A 26,942-nucleotide genomic window follows, 5' to 3' on the forward strand; every position below is an offset into this window, starting at 1 on the left:
TATGAATTTAAAAAATATGTTAAACGAGCCCATTGATGTAGAAGCTTTTTTCTCTTTTTTATTTCTTTGTTTTTACCAATTTTCATGGAAAAAAGCCCCTAAATAGGACACCTTGCTGACGCACAGAAAACTGGCCTTTTTTTATAATATAAATAACGTAGGAGAACCGAATCTAGATCTAATTTATCCTTATTTTGAAACAAACTCTTACTACACGTAGATTGAGTAATAAAACAAAGATAACGTCTGTTTGCAAGTTACATTACGGCCGAACACTTCTCTTTTTGTAAAATAATTCCAATATTAATTATTTTATACTAATAACACTGTTCAGCTTCAATGCAGTGGCCTTGGATTTAAAAGAACGACCGCAACCATTGTTTTTATCAATTAGTATTTGCAATGTTTGCTCAAGTTATTAAATACACCGCAATGTTTGTATTCAAACACCGATAAATTTTAAGCCTTTTACGGCGATTAAATTTTCGCTTATATGCTTTTATGACGAACTTTGTAGGTTTATTCGAATTATTGGTTCATTTCTAATTATAGCCGGACGGCAAAGAGACGTAAAGGACATTACAGACGCTCGGCATCTGGTGGCGTTTGGCAGAAATATGCCCGCCCAATGCGAAATGCGTTTTTTTTTCTAAATAATGCAGTGTATTTCCAAAATTTCTGCAACACGTACATCCGCGTAATAAATTACGGTAATCAATTTACACTTGGTTGGCATCTAATCCAGAACAACGTGAAGTCTTTAAGCTGACAGAGTTTGAGCGTCACTATTAATTTTCATGAAATATGGCTTCAATCCAGTCTACCTCATAATTCATTTGGTCGCTTAAGAGAAGTTTATGGAAGGTAAATAATGCTGATTATCTCGGGAAAACCGTTTAAATTTACGAAATATTCTACCTATAGTCTGTTTAGAAATGAAAGAGAGTAATAAAAGCTTATTATGTATGCAAATCGTAAATAAATGTAGTACTGGTGCTTATATTCAATATTTTTATATTATGTATTATCGGTATAGGATGTGTACTTTTAAAAAAACTTCGAGCAGGTAGCTAAAATTTAATCCCCGACAATCCGTCTTTGTCTATGCCGCTTCAATTTCTCGGTCCATTTCTCTTATAAGTAAACAATATAAAAACAGCATTTCAAAACATGAGGCTACTTTAAGCATCATAACCGGGTTAAGAGGGTTTTTAGTAATTCAAATAAAATTATTCAATATTATTATCAAAATATTTATTTAAATTTAATGAATAGACTTTTATTCCACACAAAAATATATGTATTTTGAAAATTCAAATTATGGTGAGTAAATGTAGTGTTGTATAAATGTACAATAAAGAAAATAAAAAAGTAGGTATATTAAAATTCATCCTCTGAATATTCTGATGAATTATCTTCGTCTCCTAGATTGATAACGATAGGTTCCACAGTAACGTCAATTAAATTATCGAGTTCCCACATTTTCTCCTCTTCTTTTTGTACATGATGTATACATCTTTGCCAGTTATCTGCAGTTACTCGTTCCAAGGAATTTTTTAACAAAATTTTCACGTCACTTAATTTAAACGTCGTATTATTTCGCGCTACATCTCCTTTTACCTGCGCCCAGACTAATTCGATTGGGTTAAGTTCACAGTGATAAGGTGGTAACCGTAGTACCGTTATTTGGCGATTTGTTGCCATTTCATCGATAACATATTTTTTCTGATCTTTATTAAGATTGACAAGTGTCAAAAGTTCCTTTTTCACCATATTTGTTTCAAAAGAAATGTTTTTTCCGGATAACCATTGAATTATATCGGCTTTCCTCCAAGCAGTCGTAGGCGTCCGCTCGGTCTGCCGTGAATGGTAACTGGCATTATCCATGACAATTACAGACCCCGGAGGAATAAGATCCAACATCTGTGTAAAATACTCTTCGAAAACATCTGCGTTCATGTCTTCGTGATAGTCACCTGTATTTTTAGATTCAAATAAAAGTAAACCGCCATCTACAAAACCACTGGCACTACCTATATGTGTCACTATTAATCTTCGCCCTTTACCTGAAGGTGCCTTGAACCCTGTTGAAAGTCCATCCAAAAATGCTTGTCGAAAACTTTTTACATTTTTATCTTGCCATACTTTTGTTACAGTATATCCCTCGTTGACCCAAGTTTCGTCTAGATAATAAATATTCCTCCCTTCGTCACGGAATTTTCTAATTGATCTTAAGTAGGATCTTCGCCAACAAATAATTTCATCTTTATCGATAAGAACTGACTTCCTGTTCTGCTTTTCCCAGCAAAAATTCAACTCTCGTAAGACGGCCCATAATTTGCTTCTACTGATTTTTGGCAAATCGTTGTCCTCTGAAAGTTCACTTAAAATTTTGTTTAGCGTTGGTATTTCTTTTTTAAAATAAAATGAGTGTACTTTTCTGCGAATGACATTTTTGAAGAAATCATCTATAACGACTTTTGACCTCCCTGTAGATGATTTTGGGGGATTTACAGTATCTTGTTCATTTTTTGTTTCCTTTAAAAGTCTGTAGATAGTCGATTTTCCAATCCCTGTCATTTTTGTTAGCATTAGTGTTACCCGATAATTACCTGAAACGAAATATTACCACGCCCATGGCGGGTTTTATTACTCTCTTTCATTTCCAAACAAACTATACTAAATCTAAAAAAAAAACGTCAATTGGGTAAAGCCTGTTTTGCGTATATTTATTTATTTAAACCAACAAACTGACCAATTCAATAATAAAAATTTTAGTTATATTTTACATAATTTGTTTTCTTTTTAAATAGTGTTCAGGAACTTGGAGAAATATTTTTTAAAAATATAGAATATATCATTTTTTATATCCACTGACTTACCATAATGATACAATGAAAACTTTTTGGAACCGCTGACTCTCCGATAGCACCGCCTCTATTTACACGTGTTGATGCATGCCTAGGTACTTAAAAATTGCTATATATAAATATGTACATCTAACTCGAAATTTTTCGCACTTTAATAGGCCAGTCAAATTGTCAAAAATACCTCGTTTTCTTGCCAAAATTTAGTTCAGTAAACAGACATGTAAATATTAGAAAAAAATTTGTAGAATTGAATGAACTACTTTGCCCCAGCTGATTGTGAGGGCTTCATTTTCAAAAAGTTCACAAAAAAAAAACAGTTTTTTTACATTAAAAAAACTAAATATAAAAAAAATGTTTAATTGTAGAACTTTTTTAACAAACATTTTGAACCTCACCCGATCCCAATCAATAACTAAATGTATTAGCTATTGCAAAAAAATTGCTAAAAATCGATTTTTTTTTAAATATATGTATGTATCTTTAAAACGAAAAAAGTTTTTTTTACGAATATGTAGTACTTGGCAAGTGGAATAAGTACATTTTTGTAAAATTGCAAAATACTTGATAGTTTTTGCAAAAATTGAATTTTTCGAAAAAAAAAAAACATTTTCAAGATTCAATAAATCATACAGTAGTGCACTTACGTGACCCATTTTGGGTTTAAAGTTTTCTCTAAGAGTTGTACCTTCCTGTGAAAATTGTGCGCATATTGCAAAATAATTGGAAATATGCGAAAATCTACCGAAACATTGACTTTATTTTGGTTAAAAAAATGTAAATCTTTTTCTTAGCATTGAAATGTAATCGGACTGACATTCTTGCCATTTGAAAACTGATATTTTTTCACGAATTTAACAAATAAACTTTTGTCCTGAACATTTTTTCTAGTCTAGTTTTTTTTAAATGAAAAAAACTGCTTTTTGCGAACTTTGAAACTGAAGCCCTAACTTCAGCTAGGATAAAATAGTTAATTCAATTCTACGGAACTTTTTCCTAATTTCCTCATTTTTACGTGTTTTTGTTTACTGAAATAAATTTTGGCATATAAAAATGTAATTTGATTGCACGAAAATACATATACCACAAGCACACTAGAATCTAGAATAACAGATTATTTCGTTACACTGAGGATTTTACGGTCACAACTATTTCCTTTTTCTATACAGTATGTAAGTGAAGAGAGATTCCTGAGTTCTGAATAAGTTTTAACAATTTTGATCGTTATTGATTTTTAGCACCACCGTTTCGCAGTATCAAAGATTTTGATTACTGAAAATGTTTGTTATAAAAGCATTGATTTCTACTTTAAAAGTTAGTAGCGTTAAATATGAAATATATTTTTTTAATTATTTTAAAAAGTGCCACAAGTACACAGAATTGATAATTTCTCAAACAATTTGTTCGGGCAAAAATTGGTAAATACAAAACAAGTTTTAGTTTAGTTTAGTTCTAGCTGTGGACAAAATGAATTATACTTAGCACATGCGAATACCCTGAAGATGGTTGCAAATAAAACGAAACGTTGAGAAATTGGGTGAATATTGATTTTGTTCTATTCTCTAAACTGGTGTATGGTCATATTTTCTTCTAAAATAACATAAGTGAAAACGTTTTTAGCAAAATTATTTGGGTAATAATTTAAGTTACAGCATATTAGAAAAACAAGGGTTTGTAATGAAACCTTAAGCAGATGATACAAATCTGAATAAATGAAGTTACGAATTTTTTTTATATATAAAAGTTTTTAAATCCATTAAGCAGGCAATAAAGCCATTAAGAGTTATGTGTATTTCCGAGGCAACCGATAGTGTCTCCACCTGATCGTGACATCTCTTAAATCAATATGAATCCCTTAGACACGTATAGAATTTGTGCTCTAGAAAATAATACATAAAAACTTGAAGAAAATCTCTTTAATAAAATTGAATTTTAATCAAGTACGTCTTTCTACGTCCCGGAAAAAAAATCATGTACTGGGCGAAAGGTACATAACCTATAAATAAATATTATATAACCGTGGCAATATTACTGGAAATAACTTTTTTCCCATTAACTCGTGTTAAACATATAATTTAATGAAAAAATCAAGTTTAACAAACCACAGAGACCGCATAAAATCAAGGTCGTTCTGCCACGGTAAACGAATATCAACCGTTTCGGCTCGATGTGTAAAAATATATCCCCCATTTTCACCTTCATCATTTGAATGCCGAAAGTATAGTTTTAACTAAACTAACATTACCTTGACAGTCCACAAGCACCTCATTTAGTGGACGGGTACTTTGCTTTATGAACTTTCAACTGCACCCAAGATGAACAAGCAACAATTGAAAATAATTAAGAAAAAGGTGAGGTCACTATGACAGCAAAGCGTTCATGCGGATATTAATATAATCATTTGTTTTGCTACTCAAGGCAAATATGATTAAATACATGTACATACAACACTGACTTTGTCCAGGCAGCGGTATGTCAAATTTAAGGACGACTTTGGGAAACTCTAAGCGATTTAGATTCTGAAAGTTGTTCTTAGATTTGACAAAGACAAAGGTTTATATTTTATCGAAGTGTGCAACTTTTGGGAGTAAATAATTTGACTGATGAAAATATCTGTTTTTATTTAACTGAAAATTTGACATCTCTCATTTGTAGCGAATCAATTGAAATTATTATTTTTAAAATTCTATTTAGTACAATATAAAATGTAAGTTACAAATATAATGTATTTAGCTCCTTTCTCGTAACTTGATACGAATTTTGTTGGTGTCTCAGGTTATAATCGAGAAAATTTAACAGGGGATAGAACTCGCAAAAATAAAACGAAAAGTTCATATGCACTTATATGTTTCAAAGCATGGTTTTCGAGATACAAGGTTCTAAAGTTAAAAAATAAAAAAACTTTTTTCAAATATCAGAAACTACTTCGTAAATAAGTAAAGAATAAGTAAGATTCTTAAATTGATGTACATAATTAGATTTAATTAAATTATTCCAGGGGCGGGGATATGGTATCACAACTAGATATTTTAAAGAAAAATTTGAGCACGCCATTGTTTTTTACAACTTTGGTATTATTTTTAAATTGAATAATTAAAAATACGATATTTTTGTCTCTTGCATTTTTTGTCCATCTTGCTTACTTTTGGAAAAATAAAATAAAATGCGTTTATCCGTCCTTGGAAAAATATATTTAATTTAGTTAAAATGAAATAAAAAAAAAACAATATGAACGATTTCAAAAATCACACATGCTTACATTATAAGGAAAATTTTTCTTGGTCACGAATATTTTGAGAAAATTATCCCTCGAAATCGACAAAGGATAATTTTCAAAATATTCGTCATCTCGAAAAAATTTCCGGATATAAGCACTAGTGACAACATTTAGAAACCGATGTAAAAATATATATGTATTAGCAAAAATAAACAAACAAAAATAAGCCAACCTTGTGATAAAATTTTTCCAAACGTTGAATCAACATCAATTCGTCTTTGCAATCAATCAAGCATTCACGTATAATGTGTATCCGACCATTAATTACAGTTAAATCCACAGTTTACGAGGCATTAAACCCGCAGATAAGATAATTCATGTCGCAAGTGAGTGATCCGGGTGGCCAATTTGCTTACCTCGTCCCCTTTTACTGCCGCTTCGAAAATCGCGAATGCTAGATGGGAATTACACCCTTTACTCGTCTAGGGGTTGTTAGGTTGTTAGGGTTCCCAGTTATCAAGACACTGGGCGTGTAGACGCAGTCCTGGAAGCGAAATTTCATTATTTTAGCGCATGCCACTTCCTGGGTATGTCGACGTTTCGAAAGATATGTTGCTTTCTTCCTCAGATTGTTACCATTTGCACTTGCAATTTGTATGGATCGCAAGGGTATATATACATAATGTTCTTGTGCACCACTGTATAAATGGGGACCACCCGGGTGTCTTGGCCGGTGGATTTCGGTCTGCCGAGGTAAGCATCACGGACGCAGGCTGGAATTTGGATGGGTGACCTAAGGCAGGCTCGGAGACGTGGCTGTGGCAGCCTACCAGAGACCTGGGTCGCGTAACAATTTCCGCATGCGTGTGGTCCCCGATAAATGGTAATGAAAACAGAGCAAAGAAAATCTCGGTAACTCAGGATCATGCTATCATACATAAACTGTATGAGACTTTGCCACCAAGCCACCCATAGTAAATAGGATGGTTTGAAGAAAAGTACTCGAGTAATGAAGGAGGGTGTACAAGGGGCTTAATAAGGCCTAAGTGCCGCTGTGGAAAAACAATTCCACCACCCTCCGACATACATACATACATACCACTGTAGAAATGGTAGGCATGTATTTTATGTAGGTACAGAACGTGCCAATGGTAATGATCTTGATGCTCGATACATATCTAGAATATTTCCAGAACCAAACAAAGTTTTTGGCTCTACGTTTCAGATAAGCAAAAAAAAGTTGCTACAAACATGTGCCCAGAATTATTTCGAGATACAGGGTGTTCAAAATTAACATGTTTATTTATAAAGTTGCAAAACACGGTTAAGACCAATCATTTAAGTTATGCCTTACTTGGATAAATATTTTTATTTAAAAAATAATTTGTTATTTTGACACTTTTAGCAACATGTAGTATTACCTAGAAGTGGCTTAACATTTCACCATTTATCTGGAAAGTGGCACGTTACAGCGACATGCGGCAATAATTTATTTTGTAAAGCTTTTAGTACTCTGTCATAATAGCGTGTCAAATTGGCAATACGTCCACCATTATATGTAAAAAAATCAATCACATACGTTTGTGGACAGATAAAAATTAAGGCTAAACGCCAAATTACAATGAAATCGCTTTAACCATTTTTTTTTGTACATTAAAAATACAGTTTTTTTCCAAACTCACGCGACTTTTTTTTGTTAATTTGTTAAGGGTAAAAACCAATCCAAAGGGACTATTACTTCTAAATCACACCACACCAACAGCGCTCGGTGGAGTTTTCACGAAGCGTATTGCCATTTCCCGACTCAAAAACGGTTTAACGCGCCCGACAGGAATAACATCGGACAGAATGGGACGCCACATGGCGCCATAATTTGTTTCAACCCGCGAATATCCATCAAAGCGTCTAAGACGCCTTTCAGGCCGGGATTATGAATAATTACCGATCGATAATTTAAACGCGACGTTCCTTGATAACGAGATTCCGTCCGTACGAATGGTTGCGTGATCGTATCCAGGTCGTTGGGGAACAAGCATAACTGTCAAAAGGTAGCGTGTCATAAATATTGCGGTATTGCAATTTTTCTTCAGGTTTCTGCATTCCATGCAGAGACTTTTCAATCACTTGGGAAATTTTTAAAATTTATTGCACGAACTTGATATATTTTAGTAACATGTTACTAATGTTTCCTTGTTCCTATCTTAATAATAGAATAAATATGTTACACATCTAAAACTTGCGAAGGTACATTGGAGGTTCCTCAAGGTTCGCATTTAGGTCCACTACTCTTTTCGCTATTCATTATCGACCATCACAGTATGCTCTGAGGGGCTTTTGTATGCTTATGAGGTCAAAATCTGTGTCTCTACTTGTCTATACTTATATCTACTTGTCTATACTTGTCTGTACTTGTCTATACTTGTCTCTACTTGTCTATACTTGTATCTACTTGCCTACTATTTCGTCTCTACTATTTAATACATCTAATACATCAATACATCGTTGATCGTGTAGTATTGCGAAAAATTATTCAAAATTGGTATGTTCAAGAAAAACCGTCATTAGACGTATCCATAGAAAGTTCCATGAAGATTTGGGATATACTGACGGCAGAGAAGGCTTGTGCAAGCTTTTGCACACCATAGGAATTTGATGGCGCAAAACAAGACCAACCGACCAGTATTAATGGAACACCTTGGTATCCAAGACTAGAGGTTAAATTTTCAAGATGAATACTTCCAATAAATTGTTTACACTTATTCTTTGTACATCCATGAAAATGCTTTGTGCGATGAAAGCAACAAAGAACTCCGAACACCTGTATAAAAAATGCAGTTTTGTTTACATAATTCATACTGGTTGGGAAAATGGATTTATATCAAATACGAAAATAATTTTTCGGTTAGAAACTAAGTCAAAGGACTATGATGACATGAACTAACAAGATTACAAAAAAGGTTACAAACGAAGCATACCAAGATACCCTCCCTACTATTTAAGTCTCCTATCTTTGTCGCTCCTGTTGCGGACTCTCTTATTGATCTGCGTATTTCACGGATAAGATGAGTTTGGCGGTTCTCCTACGCTTGCGCATCTCACCAACCAAATGAAGTCGATTGAGCTCTACAGATTTACATGATTGCTGTACAATTATCAAAATACTTAGGTTTATTCTCTGCTTGAAGCTTTGACAAATCGTTTGAAACAAAACAAAGGCCGTATGTGTAAATTCTAAACTCTAAGCAATAAAACGGTTATATTACAGGTACTTTAAAACGGAAAACTTTCGAATGTCTAGAGTTGGACTAATATCCGGTTCAATTTTATCTTTCCAATAAAAATGTGCAATCTCTCTTGGCAAGAAGCCGGAATTTCTGTAGATTAAATATTACAGTTCAGTTACGAGGCGTATTTTTTTTTTATTGTTTGGCGTCACATTTTTCTGCGGTCCCATGAATTTTGAGGAGCCCCACATCTCCAGATTTGCGATGTTATTTGTTACATTGAAATATTTTCAACACAGAACGAGAGAGAAGAAAAAAATAAATAAAAAACAGGGTTACCTTCTCGTATCGTTAACTACTAAAACTTTTACCTCTAAATTGTAAAGTGTAAATAGCACAATGCTAAATAAATGGGTAAATAAATTTGCAGTGTGCACAGAAAGATGAATAAAAGCCGTTTGATAATAGAGAATCGATTTCGCACTGCTAGAGCTTCTACACCAATAACTATTGACAAATATTCTTAGTTTTAACCAACTACGACAACAATAGTCCAGTATCGGATTTATATGCACGAATGCATGCAATTATTTCTAAATAATTACCCTATTAAAGAGAGAGGTTACGCAAATCCGATAAAAACCGTAAATTATTTATTTAATTTGCATCTACCCAACATTTTTACTTCGCAAAGTGCTATGAAGAATTCTCTATTAACGGAGAATTTTTATTACTAATTGAAGTGCATCTAGCTGAAAGCAATTTGATTTCCAATTAAAAAAAAATCGCGATTCCAATCGTTCAGAATCCCGGTGCAATCGGTGACCTTGCACGAAAAAAATATCTAATATTTTCTAGGCTTACCTATTACCGCAACTAATTGTAGGTTTACTCACCTGAAACAAAAAAGGCATCATTAAAATCATTGAAATATACGTAACACTTAGAGAAAACAGTAGGCTACAGGGTGAAGAAAAATTTAATATAGGTAAGGCAATGTATTCGAATGAAGTCTTCTTCGAACCCTTGTTTCTTTCCAACTTTGGCATCGGAAATAAAAACTTTCTAGAAGTAATTATAACTTGTCTGGTACATTTGAGTTTTATAAATGATATTAACTCTTTTAGAAGCTAATCCAGGACGGCAGAAGCAGAGGCGTCGCTGTTACACACAATTTAGGTAACATGTTTAGCACAAACTTCCAAACAACTTAGGACTACTTGAAAAAATGGGAAACTCAAGGAAAATTCGGCCCACAATAATTGAAGCCATAAATTTTATCGCGTTCTGTGTCTCTTCTTTGGTCGTTTGTATAATAAGCGGAGGAAAAGTGTGTTTTGTTTATTTTTAGGCAGGGAATTTAAAATTAAATGGCTCTTTTCACTTAGCGTGCGGTCCACGAACTGGGATGTTTCGATCCAAGCAAAAAAACTTGTGTGTACAATGTACAAAAAAGGATATTTTCATGTTTTGAAACCTTTATAAGCTTTTCATCAGAGCTTTCCGCTGTGGAGCAATTTTCCAATTTAGCCAGTTTATAGTCGTTATTTCCTGTTGCATGCAGTATCATTAAAACACAGCTTCGTCGACGGTTTTATTAAATGACCATAAAGTCCAGAGTATGAGCTTATGCTGGGAGTACTGATAAATTCTGTGTATTCCCCAGTTTTATTATAACTATCGCGTTGTAGCAAGGATAACTGGTTAGTTAGGGGAAGTTTGGTTAGTCTACAAATAAAGTCTGCAGCTTTATTGGTGGCTTTCTAGAAAAAGCTGTTCCGCGATATTAAACGCAAGTTTATAAATAGTCCTTGGAATAAATAAGAGTCCGTTAAAGTTATGGTAAGGGCAAAGAGAACCAAGATTGTAAATTATGTAATGGACTGCTGACACAGGTCCTATACTGGTTGTTTTGAATAGAAGTGCTGGGATTTGGGAGGGTATATGGAACATGTTGTTTTTGAAATAAGAGGATTGAAAGACGATTTTTTTTTAAATTTTGGTTGAGTACTTCTGATATTAATATTTGACACATGTAAGTTTTTGGGGGTACTAAAAATGTTAATGTTCTTTCCTAAATTACCAAATGTCAAATTCAATATTCAATTTTGTGAAGCATATGATCAAAATTTGAATCTAAAAACTCATTTTTTACGCCCTCTCTCATAAAAACAAAAGACAACCGCCATGATTCTTAGGCAAAAATTGGCTTATATTTACGTGTTCTATTGAGCTTTAAGGCTCAGTTTTTTTAAATTCATAACATTGTCATTTATGAAGATTACGAGCTGAAATTTGGCACAGAAGAAGATAATTATATAAACTTTCAAGTTTAAGTGTGCAAAAGGCAGGCGCTGTCGGACCATTAGTTTTTGCGCAATTGCAACTGCAAATTTTTTATGCATTTTTTTTCCGGGAGTCCGCATGCATTAAAAATGCTCCGATTTTAATTCTAACACCGGTTTTCAAAACTATAGCAGGGTGCAAAGCACAGCAAAAAATTGTCGGTCTTTTATCACAGGAAAATTGTGTCAGCATTTTTAGAAGCCGTAAGATGAACCATTTTAAATTTAAAATGAAATTGAATGTAAAATCTGAAATACCGCTGCATACGCAGTGTAGTCGCCCAGGTACATCGAGTACACGAAGTGGTCGATTATACGTCAAATACTAACTTGGCGAGCTTGGTCGTAAATCAGAGACCACCTCCAAAAAACAAGTAAACAACAGAGCGCTTACAGAGGTAAAATGTAGTACATATGAAGAATTAAAAAAAAAATTGAATTTATAATAAACTACATTTAAAATAAATAGTTTATGAGAATAACGGATTTTTTGTAGAAACAAGGGTGCCAGACGTGAACTTCATCCCTTCATAATGTTTAAAGAAATTATTCAATTTCTAAACCCCTTAAAACCGTATTGCACTGGATCCCTTGACAGTCAATGGTTTATTAGGTTGCATGGAATATGATCCTACTATAGAAGTAAAATACTATAAAACGTATATTTCAAGTTTTCGTTAAAATGCGGCGAAATGGATGACACACAAGGCAATTTACCAAACTTATTAACCAATTAAATGACTGATGGGTTAGGGTATTAATTAGTGGACTTACAACATATTTATTTTGTAATGGATGTATTTAATGGGATCTTTATACCATCTATCAACTTGGCCCAAGGAAATTTAGCTAAATCCGAATACAATATTTAATGTCTAAAATCTACTATTTATCACGGTAAAACGGTTACACTGGTATGAATAATTCCCGTAACAACTTGTAATCAATCCTGAACTTTAAATGACTACGGAACTAAGTTACAATTCACCCTAACAACACCTGTTAAATTTTCATATTCCACCTGCAACAGATCACTGTCCACACCACCCCTCCTATATAATTGCCATCTGGTGTCTATCCGTGAATCCCGATTTTCCAGTTCCGCCCTTTCATATTTCAAAGCGATGACGGCGGTAAGTTTCCAACTAACGATAATCGCCGCAGTGGCTGCTCATCTAAACCTAAATAATAAATTTTGCTCGCGGAGAAATCACCCAAACCAAACGGGAGCGCAGTAAATTTACTAGGCGGGTTTTAAAATTTATGATATTGCCGTTATATGTAACGACAGATATTTGCCTCGGAATTGGTACATTTACCAATAAAAGATAAATAGTTTATGGGAGGTAAAGGATCCTGAAAGTAGACGTCGATGAAATCAATTACTTTATGGCTGTGACATAAAAAACGTTGATGCTTCTATTCAATTTGTGGTATGTGGGTTTTTTATGGATTTGATCATTGAATTCTTTTAAGTGATTCTGATAAAGAAGTTCCAGGACGTACTGCAACTTATACACATACAGGGTGTTTTATGCACGACGGATCTTTCCATATTCTGGTAATATACGCAAAAAGATATCAAATAAAAGTTGCACTCAACCAATATATTCATATTTCAAAATTATTTTCAATTATAAACAGTGTAACTTTACGTGGGGGGTCAGTTTTTTAGTTGCTCTCTAGAGCACTTACTTGAAATTATTTTTTTTTATCATATGCACTGCATTTAAATTCTTGTTTTTTACGCCGCTATTAGGGGACCTGAAATTAGCGTAATAAGTTGTATCATCACTTATCAGTATTGTCAGCTGTTATCTTTCAAATCAACTGTTAAAAAGCCAAACTAGGACCATATTTGTTTGATGTCAATGTGGACGAACCACCGAATATTAAAAACACATTCTATTGAGTTTAAAAACATTTTTTTGCATGATTTATTAAATATTAACTAATATTTGTATTAAATATGTTACTACATAATTGTAAATAAAACTAATTTATGTTTCAAAATATGTAATTATTTTTGGTTTTAAAAAAGACGTACATAAAAAATAATTCTGATTGATATGAAATATTTTTTTAAATCTTTGTTACTAATTTCAGTGTGAGTGACCTTTGACATTGACAAAGTAGATAAGAGCGTATTTAGTAAAGTTAAAAAAGGCACTATTAACAAGTTACAAAATTTTAAACAAAATACGATATGTCTCTGTTATTGTTTCTTTTTCTGCCACTTTATCAATCGAATAGACAGTAATATTTAATCGTAGAAAAAAAGCCTAATTTATGTCAACATTATTTGTTATTATTTACCCGCAACCAAATGATCAACAATACACCCTGCACAGTAGGACGGCCCAAAATAAACGTTTATTTTTTTTTTCGTGTTTCTTGTGAAAATATGTTAGTTTATCATGTTTTAAAAGCCCCCTCAAAAAATCAGTTCAAAAAATATTTTTTAGATGTCGCTTGAGATTTTTAAAAATTTTCAAAATCGTTAAAAATTGAATTTTTTTTCTCGTTATTTTATCGTTTTCTAGGTTGAAAAAAATCTCGATTCTGAAAATTTCAAATCGATATTTTTATTTCTAAAGGTCACTCATAATTATTTTAATTTTCAAAGTAGTGTACTTACCTAAAATGTTTTCGAGCGACCTCTAAAAAATAAATATCAACTAATAATTTTTTTTATTTAATTTGATAAACAAATGAATAGAAATAAATCACGAGACACTTGAATTTTAAAAAATTAAAAAATTATAAATATTTGATACTCAGTGCGATAGTAAATTTTGTCTCCTGATTTATTTCTATTCTTTTGTTCATCAAATTCAATAAAAAAAATATTAGTTCGTTGATATTTATTTTTAGAGGCCGCTCGAAAAATTAGGTACACTACTTTTCAAATTAAAGTTTAAAAATATTGAGCGACCTCTAGAAACATTTTTTTTTGAGCTGATTTTTTGAGGGGCTCTTAAAACATGATAAACTAACATATTTTCACAAGAGACACGAAAAAAAAATAATCGTTGTTGTTTGGACCACCCTACTGCACAGTTTAAATTTAAGCAGAATCCGATCCTTTAAATGCTTACAGAGGCTAGCTAGGCTCTGCTGCGAAGGTTCTATGAATGTAACGAATTGAACCTTGTCCTTGTATACAAGGTACTTAGGGTCTGTAGAGAAGCGTTGTCTCCTATTTATCTTCGGTGGCCTATAAACCGGCACGAGAATTGTTTAGCCAGGATACAGTCAATTTTTGTGTTTTCATTTTTAAGTTCCTGTGTGATATTATGAAAAAGCATACGAATCAAGAAAGGATTGATATGGTTACAGCCTACTTTCGTCAGGAGAAAACGCTGTTATTGCAAGAAGACGATATCAGATGGATAATCCCGACAGAAAAGTACCGAACAAGAAAATGTTTGTAAGATTGGTTTAACATTTAAGATGTTATAGGATTTTTGAACGCCAATACAATAATGTTAGACGAAGAACAAACACAAGATTTCACGAAAAAGAGACTAAAAAAGTCAGTTTCCATGATGGGATTTGAGAAAACAAATTTATGACATGCATTTCTAAAGGTCAACGGTAGCCTCCGTATAAATACGATTTTTTTCCAAATAGAACACACTGTATATTATCGCGTTTCTCCTGATTCTTGGTATATCCGAACTAATTTGAAGAGACGAGTCTTCATCAGCCCCATTACCTTCAGAAAGCCTATATTCTCTAAAAATGACGACGCTTCCGGGTGAATCACGCTCATACGGCTTTATTTTCCGGTTCCCTGGAGCACAGGTCCGTTGGGTGATTGTATTGATGGCCATGCTCTGTGACGGCAGCTCTCTGGGAGCGAGGACCCTTATGCATATACGTCAATATTGATTTTGCATGCGATAGATGCGGTTGCAGTTGGGGCACTGTTTACAAATGATCTACTACGATCTCTTCTAGATTAAGACGACAAATATGTTTCCTTTTTGTATCTGATCAGTGATCTGGAGGGTTTTTCCGGAATTTTCAAAGCATGTCCGTGGTTGCAGTTAATCCTCAGCTTCCTTTAAAAGTTAAACAAAATGAATTGTTTTTTTCGTGGAAATTTCATTACACAGAGTGTTAAAGATTAGGTGGAAGGTGATATATCTCGTGAAAATATCAAAAAAATCCTAAAAATATATGTCACTTTTCCGCAAGAGCCAGAACCGTATAGAATATAGAAGCATTAAACCTGAAATAAATGTGGAAGCACCATGCGTATTATATTATTTTTATGTTCGCTTTGCATGACCATCCGGAAATTTATAACGGTGTTTACATCAAATCAAGGTTGCAAGTTCATGTAAAATTAATTAATATTGATAAATACACGAAGACATACAAAAACATTAACAATAATTGTTTAATATTAGTCATCCATCGGGTATTTGTTTATACAGCGCTTTGACTTAGACCAACAACTGACGTTTGTTTTGTCATTGCCATTAATAATAAATTCATTTCCTTAAGAAATGCAAAAAATGTACCCTGCAAGTACATCACCCTGTAATACGGGCATATGAAGTTACATAAACCAATATAATTGTTTACCTGACATACGTAGGCTCATTAACAACACCATACAAATGAAAACATTAACAAGTCCATCTTACGCTGTACCTACGTCTGTCGAAATCCCCAGTACCATCTGAGATACGGTACAGATTTCTATCTACTGCATACAGTGCGAATCCGGTTCATTAATTAAGGTGAGTTTCTTATAAAAAATGTTTTAACTATATGTATCACTGCATGCATTGTTGCAAAAGTTACACAGATCAGTGATCTTACTAATAACTTTGATAATTACACAGTTGCGTAAAACGGATTTCTATTTTTAATAAGAGGATTTGTCTCAGATTCTCATCAAATATAAAGATTTGTGTCACGATATTCTATATGTTTTTGTGTCATGTTTTAATATCACAATGTTTCAATTTAAAAAAATAAAAGATCAACGGTTAAATTTCAGTTAAAACTAAATAAAATATCGGTTTCATGTTTCGCTTTAATTTTGCCTCGTCAGGCAGGTATACGAAAAACTACATTATGAACTTACATGAAGTGACAATTTTCCTGCTCTTATCCTGTTATAAGATAATAGGCGGCTCTTTCAGCAGCCCCTGCTTGTGCGCGATATTCCACTCTATTTAATATCCTGGCACAAACGCTATTGTACACTCCAATGCCCATTATAACATTATTATAACCCGTTCTATTGCATATTTTGTCCGTGTTAAATAGACCCGAGCAAATTGGGAGCTATAATTAATTGACGTTTCTTTTTCACTAATCTTTTGAACCCAAGATTAATGGAAAAATCTCCTATAATGAAGACGGAATTGGGTAAAAAACAGGGCCTTTCTAACGGGGTAACTTTTTTACTTTTTCTTAAAAGTTAATTAGTTTTTTAGTTATTATTTTGAAAGATAACGAAAAATACAAATATTTACTTATTCTGTATCGAAGTACCTAATGAAAAATAATGAAAACTAAAATAAATGTAATAAAATGAAGCGGTGATATATTCGGTCATTCTCGTTCCGCCGAATTAACGTTGGCCGTTTGTTTTTTGTCCGCCTAAAGCCCTATTGTCATATCACATCAAGTGGATTAATATGAGTTCATTTCAGGTCAATGTCAAAGGTAATTGCCACTGAGATTCACAAACTAAACACAGTTCTCTGGAAAAAACTTGAAATGATCTTGAAAATATTTCAAATCTATTACTTTTTTTATCAAGTATATTTCATAAAATAGTAAAAAAATAATGTTAGTTTTACTTTTGCCAATCCACATACTAATATCAGTCAATATTTAATAAATCATGTATAAAATATTAATTTTTTACCTTCATCATCAAATATAAATTATCAGGTGCATTATTCAAAACGCAATCAACTTGCTCCTTTGTAAATACTCGCGATTTTTTCGGTACATATCCCTCATTTTGTCTCTTGAGAAAAGCATTGAATATTGCGACCACAGCGTTGACGATTTCATTTCATCTGCTAAGTTTGAGAAATACACCATCAATACATTCTTCTGAATACACCTTAATGTTTATTTCTTTGCGCCAATCCAAAAAACGTTGGTAGACACATAAATTTGTCGAGACTTCTTTGGGAGATTAAATCAATTCAAATAAATTCAAAGATTCAAAGAAAGCTCTTTTGAACACTCCAGTATTTCCTCAGGTACACCTATAAGTGTTCATTAGATTCCATTTTTACAAAACTTTCAGCAAATTGAACCACAATCACAAACGAACTCAGTTAGCAATATGGCGACTAATGTTTGACAAAGTATTCATGACTGTGTCGATAATCCTACTTACCTACTTTGCTTTATTGTCCAAATTTGATTTCAATAATTTCAAAGCACAAATTAATAATTAAATGGGGGATTTCGGTTGAAAAAAAATGGCATGTTTTATTATGATTAAAAGTGTCTTTTTATCAAAGCAAATACAAAATTTGCTGGCCACAAAACTAACATTTTGAATAATTCTAATATAACATTATACTATTTTTGAAAAAACCAGAAAATTTTTGGCGCTTCGTCAGCATTGATTTAAAAAAATATGGACAACTAAAAAAATATGTCGCAGTCATACAAACGCAATCTGTTTTTACCAAATTATTTTCTTTTGTAGTTTTACTCTCTACTACTCTGTTAATTTCATACAGTTGGTTTTGAAAGGTAACAACAGACCTCGGGTGCTGTCCAGTGACGGCGTAGACAAAAGTTTAACCGTAATTTCAAAAACAAAATCAATTTTAGATTAGTATAACAATAAGTAGTTTACTGCACACGTACAGCGTCGGAAAATAAAATTTTTACGTCTCTCGTGCAGTCAAAGTCGCGTTTACGCATTCTCCGCTATTACTATGATTACTGAATATACTCATAAAATTCCACGATGGCGATTATTACATTAATGCTGTTAATAACGCAGAAAAGTGATAATTACAGTAGTAAACAACGAGGTGGTCATTTTTCAGCTCAAGGCTGCGACAAGTGTGTCACGCGTGTCTCTATCGCGGTTGGCGAGTAGTAGAACCGACCATTTCGACTGTTTTTCTGGATATCTGGATTATGTCAAGTTAATGCTAACGCTGTTTAGCCTGTTCAGAGTTTCAAACACTTGTTCCTGCGATAATCTTATTACGTCGGGAGGTTGGCCCTGGCCTGGCCAAGATTAATTTTGTTAACATGATCCTTATATAGGATTAGTCCAAAATTCGTGCTTTTTAAAGCATGCAGTGTCTTTGTTTTATAATTCAGAGTGACCGGAAGTTAGCGTGTAACATTTTAACACCGCGTTCTTTGTTTAAAAATAAGAAAAATGTTTATATGAAGAGAGGATATGGAGAGAATCGTTTTATTTTTCAATTCGAGATGAAATAATGTGATTTGAAACTAAGCATCATGTTTTAAACTATATATGGGCAACCCCCGGCCCCTTGTCCGGATCCGGCCCCCCACCAGCTACAATCCGGCCCGCGAGAGATTGGGAAAATTCAAATAACGATATCAATTCAAATCGATAAATAATATTATTAAGCGTACGCAGTGGAACGCCACAGATCGAGCCAGAGATAGTCGTCACAAAGAGACAAACAGATAAACATTCGGGAAACCGCCCGATGCACTCGAGAGTATTCTAGTTGCTTATTGGGGGTAATATATAAACCGCTCAGCGCGTGTGTCATCTCATTACTTCTTTAACTGATAAAGTTCGCATCGCATATTCGCGTACGGTCAAGAGTACGACGCGGGAAATTTTCCAGCAAATTCTATCAACATGTCTGGTTTAAAAAAGGGGAAAGTGGACACGGAATGTTGTCGATTCTAAAACAAATGGATTGATGAATACTTTTTTATCTTGTACAGTGGTAAACCTATGTGTTTGTTGTGCAATAAAACAATTTCTGTTTTAAAAGAATACAATATGAAGCGGCATTACTCCAGCAAGCATTTCGCTCAATATAATTTACTCCCGGGCCAGTTAAGAAAGGATAAAAATTAAAAAACTCATTACCGAATTAGGGAAGCAGCAACAAATGTTCCATTCACAAAAATCAAATCTAGACAGTGTTGTTAAAGCTAGTTTTATAATTAGTTTCAAAATAGCGAAAACATCGAAGTCATTTTCTGAGGGACAGTTTGTTAAAGAGCGCCCAGTAGAAGTTGAAGAACTTTTGTGCCCAGAAAAGAAGAAAGAGTTTGAGAAAGTGAGCTTATCGCGACGTACTGTTGTTCGACGTATATATATATGATGGCTAGTGATATCAAAAAAACATTGACCGATAGATTGGCTGGTTTTCAAGCATTTTCGATTGCTTTGGATGAGAGTACAGATTTATCTTACACAGCCCAGTTAACCGTTTTTATACGAAGTGTAGATGAAGAATTTGCAGTGACAGAGGAATTACTGGCTTTACGGCCGCTACAAGCGACCACTACTGGAAAAGATATTTTTGCCGAGGTGCAAAGTACTTTTGAGAAATATATTTAGTTTGCAGTGGAGTAAATTAGTTGGAGTGTGCACAGATGGTGCGCCTTCAATGGTCGGTTCACGAAAAGGTTTTATCGGAATTCTGAAGGAAAGAGCAACCCCTTATGAATGTGCAAGAATGTGATTTAATAATTCTGCATTGCATTATTCACCAACAAAACTTGTGCTCTAAGTCCATTGTTTAAAATTTAAACAATAAAAAATATGTATAACTTATTGTTCGTTCTTTTTATTTTCACTAATTGCAAGAAGTTTTGATCCCAACATTTTTATAAATTGAACAAATATTCTTATAAACTACAGCTAGTATTCAGTGAAAAAATACTACTTTTTTTAATGCAAACACCCCATTTAACGTTTTTGCTGCAATTTTTAAACTTATTTTGATGGAATTCTAACCTCTCTTTTTCAGGCACGAGCGGGAATCCTGCATAAACAACGTCAAGCTAACCCTCAACTGCACCAAAGACTACTCCTCCTACAGCAGCAGGCACGTCGACAACAGTACCTACACGAAGAGGCCGAAGGAGAAATTTAAGCGGGGCAGCTTAGAGAACGTGTCGAGCGACCCCTGGGGAGAGTTCGACGGACAGTCCAGCCTAAGGAGGACGAGGAGTTGGGCCGTTTCCGGAGAAAATATATTCTCCGGCTCGGACTTTCCCGGGAGCGGAACAAGGAACAAACAGAGGCGGTCCCAGCTGATTCCCAGGGCCAAGCTGATCAACAGGACCTCGGTTCGAGAGAATCGGTAAAAAAATTCAATAGTATTGTTGTTCCATGAATATTATTGACAGTTTTGTAGTCAGATGATTGTGATATTTTTTTGCTGTTGTTGGCCTGCCCAAAAATCATAAGAAGTCGTAACATACCGGGGGTCCCATTTTAAAAAATACGCGTGAATGTCTCTTAAGTTAAGGGCTTAATGAAAAAATTTTTCAAATAAAAGTTGTAGGGCGCTGAGGAGGGCATCTAATGGTGACCTTGACCTGACCTCTAAGGTAATTTCAAGGTCAAGTTGATTTTTTCAAATGTAAACATATTTTTGACACCAGAAATGAAAAGAGCAGAAAATTTTACATCCGACTACTATGACCTTGACCATGACCTTCAAGGGCATTTGAAGGTCATTTTAGTTTTTTGTTGCAAAATTCATTTTCGTCTTGCCGAATAATGTACTCGGGGGTTTTCGAGGGCGCTAATCGCGAATATGAAGTCAGAATTTGAAACTATTCAAATCCGATATGACCGACCAATTTTTGGTAAACATTTTTAATATTCATACGGATTAATTGAAAATGCTTCAACCTACGTTAAACTCAAGGTCAAATCGAGTATTCGACATATTGGATCCGCCATATCGGATTTAACTATTACTAAATTCTGAGCTAGTCTGAGTTCAAAAGCATTTGAATAAAAAATGTATGCCGCAAAGGGTTAATGGGTATTCTGGAAAATTATGGCGAGCCCCACATCAAAAAGTAAAATATGAACAAGATTAAAGTTTTGCCTGCAAAATACTAGAATGATCTTCAAATGACTTTTGAAACTTAAGGTTATATCCGGAAGGAAAATTCTCCGCACTTTCTATTTTGGTCTGAAAGATACCGGTTTCTATTTGAAAAATTTACTTGACCTTGAAATTACCGTGAAGGTCAAGGTCAATGTCATAGATGGACGTCAAATGGCCCGCTCTTCTCATTTCTCGTCTCAAATGTAGAATTTTGCAACGAAATCTAAAATGACCTTCAAAAGACCTCGAAGGCCATAGTCAAGGTCATAGTCGGATGTAAAATTTTCTGCTCTTTTCATTTCTGGTGTCAAAAATATGTTTCCATTTGAAAAAATCAACTTGACCTTGCAATGACCTTGAAGGTCATGGTCAAGGTCACCTTTAGATGTCCCCTCAAAACCCCATAACTTTTATTTGAAATTTTTTTCATTACGCCCTTAACTTGAGATATTCACGTGTATTTTTTAAAATGGGACGCCCGAAATTTAGAAGAAAATTGAATCACAAATCGACGCCTGCAATGCCCCAATTCACAATGACACTCAATTACGTTATAAGGGCGTAATAATGAGACAGGCACAAAGCGCATCCCACAATGCACCAGCATTTCGAGAGCGACGTGTCTAGGGCAGCAACGTGTACACGTGCGGCACTAGAGTGCATTTGATGGATTCTCGGCTGTTTCACATTATAATCGAGTACGGGAACACGGAATTTCCACTCGGAACGAAAATTACGACAAGTTGCTGTCAACTAAATTGCCTTTCGTACAGCACACAACACCCGAGAGATAAAATACTTTATAAAAGCCTTTATGCGAGCTCTCTTCAGAAAATAACCGAACTCCTTTAATTACGCGCTAATGGAGATGTTTAGTGATATTCGGTTGGCTGCATTGTGTTCCGTATAATCTCCTCTGGAACCACATGTTCTCGGATTGTTGATACCTCATTTAGCTTTCGTGATATTGCTATTACTTCGGTCGAATTAGATCATTTGAAACATTCAAGTAAAAAAACCTCGCGCGCGCCAAGGGCGACGTTCACGCGCATGCGCGGGCCTGGCGCTCCTACTCCCGTGTGCAGGCCGTTCATTAACGTTAACTTTTACTGCTGCTAGCGCGTTTATTACATGAACTATCAATGTAAAACTTTCTGAAAATAAAAGTTTAACCCTTTCTTTAATTGTCTCTAAAATTCCGGTCCGATACGTCGAATATTTAATTAACAATTAACGTTATAATAAAGCTATCTAGGGAACAAAGAGGCGTAGTAACCGACACTGTATTATTTGCAGGTACAAAGGAAAGAGCGCGGACAACCTCGAAAGCGCGGGACGCTCCAGGAGGCCACAACCCAGCATATCCCCGCCGGATTACAGCCCCCCACAACCCAACTTCATCGAGCAGCATCGACAGAACCGCAATTTGGAACACGATATCTACGCGTACGCCTCCCTCCAGAACATCCCCGAAACCACCAAACACGATAGCCTCGATTCCAATTACAACAATAAAACTTCCGCGAACAGCATATACAGAGTTTCCTACGAGGACCTGCCCGAGCTGAGCTTGCCCAACTACTACCCCGATTCCAAATACGACACAGACAACACCGATAACTTTTCAGTGGTAGAAGTCGACAACGTTTCGTCGATTTCCCTGGACAATCTCAGTAAGACCAAGTTCCCATCGTTCGACAACTTGAAATTCAAGTGGGAGAGCGTAGATCAGCACGAAAGCATCTCGTACGATGAGAACATCGTTCTCACAGCCAATAAGAGCTTGTACGACTCCACTGAAAGCAAGCCGAAGACTATAAGGCGACCTACGCCTTATCACGAAAGCCACAGTTTCGGTACTATAAATCCCAACTCTTTACCGTCACATTCTGAGCATTCAGACGAAGAAAGAGCAGACGGCGAAGATACCAGCGGCGAGTACATAGAGACAGATACGAATTTGGACGAAATAAACTTAAACAACGAAGACATAGCTAAGGTTATAGAAGTGAATATAGAATCTGACGAAAACTCAGTGTGCAATTCAAATATAGAAACTAGCACCCTGTGTGAAGGTTCCGAAACAGTGAAAGAATCCGAGCAAGAGCCAGAACATAAAACTACATCGTCAATAGGCGAACAGGAGGAAAGCAGAACTTCCGATACACCAATAAAGACTCTTATAGAAGTCTCAGCAGGGGAGGAATCCACTAGAGAGAAAACAGAGAATTCAGAACAATATAAAACTGTCGTTTCCGTAGACACGAGGCCTTCAAAGCAGGATCGCACCGAAGAGGAAGCTAAGTGCAAACACACGAGGAAAGAAACGAAACATCATAGCCACAATTACTTAAGGGAGTTCCTTGAAACCCAGAAGGGATCGAGGAAGCCCTTGCAGAACTTCATAGCCAAGAAATTCTCGAATTTATCCCGAAGGAACTCGAAAGATACTTCCAACTTAACAGAGAACCAATTCTATTCGTTACCCGACATAACAGCAAGTAAAAACCTAAGGAAGTGCGAGAAAATCGACAGGAAACTGCGCAAGTGCGAGAAATCTAACCAGTTTCTAACGTCTAGAGAAACTGCTATAGAAAACAGGTTCATAGTGAACATAGGCAGACATTTCGACATCACAGCTAACAGCTCCATACCAGTGGATTTCGAGGTGAAAATCGCAAAGGTACCAAAGAAAAACAAAAAACAATCGGGCGGCAAGTCTAAATCTGACGAACAGTTAATAGCCGCTGTCAAATCGCTAAAAGAAACACTGCACGGCAGTCAGATCAACCTCGACGAGAATCACAACGTTTCCAAACCAGAAATAGTATCAATCACGACCAAACCAACAGAGGGAAATACCGAAATGGCCAACTGCAAAGACGAATGTAAAGAATTGAAGGAAAGACTGGGAACGATGAGAAGTTACTGGGACAAGATGACTGGAAACCAAAGCAAAGATGAGGGGGAGAAAGACATAAGTACTTGTAAAATAATCGACCTACACACCAAGGTCGAGGACGTGAAGAAGATATTCGAACAAGCCGAAGAAAAACACGAAGATAAACCGTCCAGTAAAGTCCAGTTAACCAAACAACTGTTCGAACCAAAACCTGCACCAGAAAAGGTCGAGAAGATATCTCCTTTGATAAAGGAAACCTGCAGCTATTTCGAAAACAACGCTAACACCTTCTTCGACAACGACAGACAATTCGAAAGTCTCTGTCCTTCGGCCATGGAAATCATAGACAAAGACGCTAAACCAGAGAAGGCACAACCACAGAAAGACACTAAGCCTACAAATAAACCCGCGGCTAAACCAAGATCTAAAAAGACCGTTTGCAAAACAAAAAGCATTTGTGCCCCTCCAGAATTCGACCACGTGAGGTACAAGGTGGTCAAATCGGACTTGTTCCAGAAAAAGATATTCGCCAAGTGCGAAAAAGAATCTCAATTCGACGGCTTGATGCAATATTTACAAGACTACAGCTTCCAGGAGCTTCTGATAGACAACAACATAGTCATAATTGAACCTATACGCTCAAAAGTTCATTACGAACCGTCAAACACAAAAACTATAAAGAACGTTACGCCTCTACTCCACAAGCGAGAAGATGAAGACGAAGACAATAAGTCTGGTTTGAACAGGCATTTCTTCTACCACCCCATCAGAGTGAACAGGGAAGTGAATGATGACGAACTGCCAAATCCCGACACGGTACGACAAGTCAGAGAGTTGTTCGAGGGCGGGTTGAAGAGTTCGAAGAGTATTGAGGACTTGGATAACGCCGAAGATAAATACGTACCTAATAACACCGATCCAGACAAGGACAGATGTTCTGCTACGGATTCCAACTCGCATCCTTCGAATATGTCAGATTTTGGCAGCCAGGAGAACCTGTACGATTCTATAGATAACGAAATATACTGCGAATATGTAAGCGAAGATATACTGGAAAAAATTAGGGAGCACGGCACTACAATTACCTATTACGGTGGCAGGGTGGTGGACAGGAAGTCTGGACAGCCTGTTCTGACCAAAGCCATCATGGAGGAAATCAGGAACAATGAGAAGAGGTGTAAGGATTGCAACAACTGCAGGAAAAACGGCATGGAAAAATCGGTAGAAAGTAAGAATATGGAGGAATACGTCGGAGTGAAGTTCAGAATACTTAAATCTAACAGCTGCAGTAGCCGTTTGGAGCTGGTAGGCACTGAGGACATTCAGGAAACTAGAAAAAAATTCATAACGAAGCATAAAAGGGTTTCGAAGAAGAAAATGGAAAGATCTAAAGAAACTATAGAAGAAGTGAGCTCAGAAAAGGAAAAATACACAGAGAAAGAAAGAACCAAGGACAGGAAAACTTGCGACAAGAACGCTATAAATGAGTCGATAAAGAAACAGTCTCGCGAAGAAAACCAACCAAAAATAATAGGCGAGGAAAGAAAAGTGCAAGAAAACAAATACGTGCAATGGGGAGAGACGAAAAAGGAAACATCCTTCGCTAATATCCAATTTAGCGATAAAAACTCCAACAAGATATTCGATTACCACAACTACGACAAGATCAAGACCAGGACGAAGAGGATTGACGATATGGAGTTCGAACCCTATGAGGTGGCTTAGAATAGTTCGTGTCGAGAGTTTAGTCGTTTTAAGTTATGTTTTATTGAAAAAATGTGATTAGTTCTATTTTCTGTTATTAATAAATGTAAATTACTGTAAAAACAGGTACCGGGGAAACGTTGCATTATACATATAGGGTACAATATTATATATTTATTTATAATGTTAGACATATAAGTGCAATCCATGTGAGGACTTCACATTTTTTTAAATAAAAATGTTTGGAAGTTGCGAACGCAGTCTTTTTATTACCTGAAGATCCTAAAATATTGTCAGAGCAAGTTATTTATTACATATTATTAATACCAGTTTCAATGCTGGTTTAAATACATTCGGCTACAGTGTTTAGATAAAACTGAGGACAAAGTAATATCCACATGGTATGTATGTCTGGTTGCATATATATTGCGGTTTGTAAACAAGGATATTTAGATGAAAAAATAATGTTACATAATAAACAAGGAATTCATTACCATAAATTACATTCAACGGAAAAGGCATTATTAACTGTTCACGTCTTCAAACTTCAACTGCCTCAGAATACTTTAGAACACACATTTCAATTATGCTACAAGCACAGGGCAGA

General features: G+C 35.1%; 1 protein-coding gene across 1 annotated transcript in view; it reads left to right on the forward strand.

The window, feature by feature from the left end:
- LOC108909433 (protein javelin) overlaps window positions 1–26,591 on the forward strand; it is a 69,173-nt gene extending 42,582 nt beyond the window's left edge. The window contains exons 3-4 of the mRNA XM_018713769.1: window positions 20,632–20,967; window positions 23,026–26,591. Coding sequence (XP_018569285.1) covers window positions 20,632–20,967; window positions 23,026–26,356 — 3,667 coding nt within the window. The 3' untranslated portion in view covers window positions 26,357–26,591. The remainder of the gene's footprint in view (window positions 1–20,631; window positions 20,968–23,025) is intronic.
- Window positions 26,592–26,942: the final 351 nt, after the last annotated feature.

The sequence above is a fragment of the Anoplophora glabripennis genome, unplaced genomic scaffold, assembly GCF_000390285.2.
Source record: "Anoplophora glabripennis isolate ALB-LARVAE unplaced genomic scaffold, Agla_2.0 scaffold415, whole genome shotgun sequence".
Lineage (NCBI taxonomy): Eukaryota > Metazoa > Arthropoda > Insecta > Coleoptera > Cerambycidae > Anoplophora > Anoplophora glabripennis.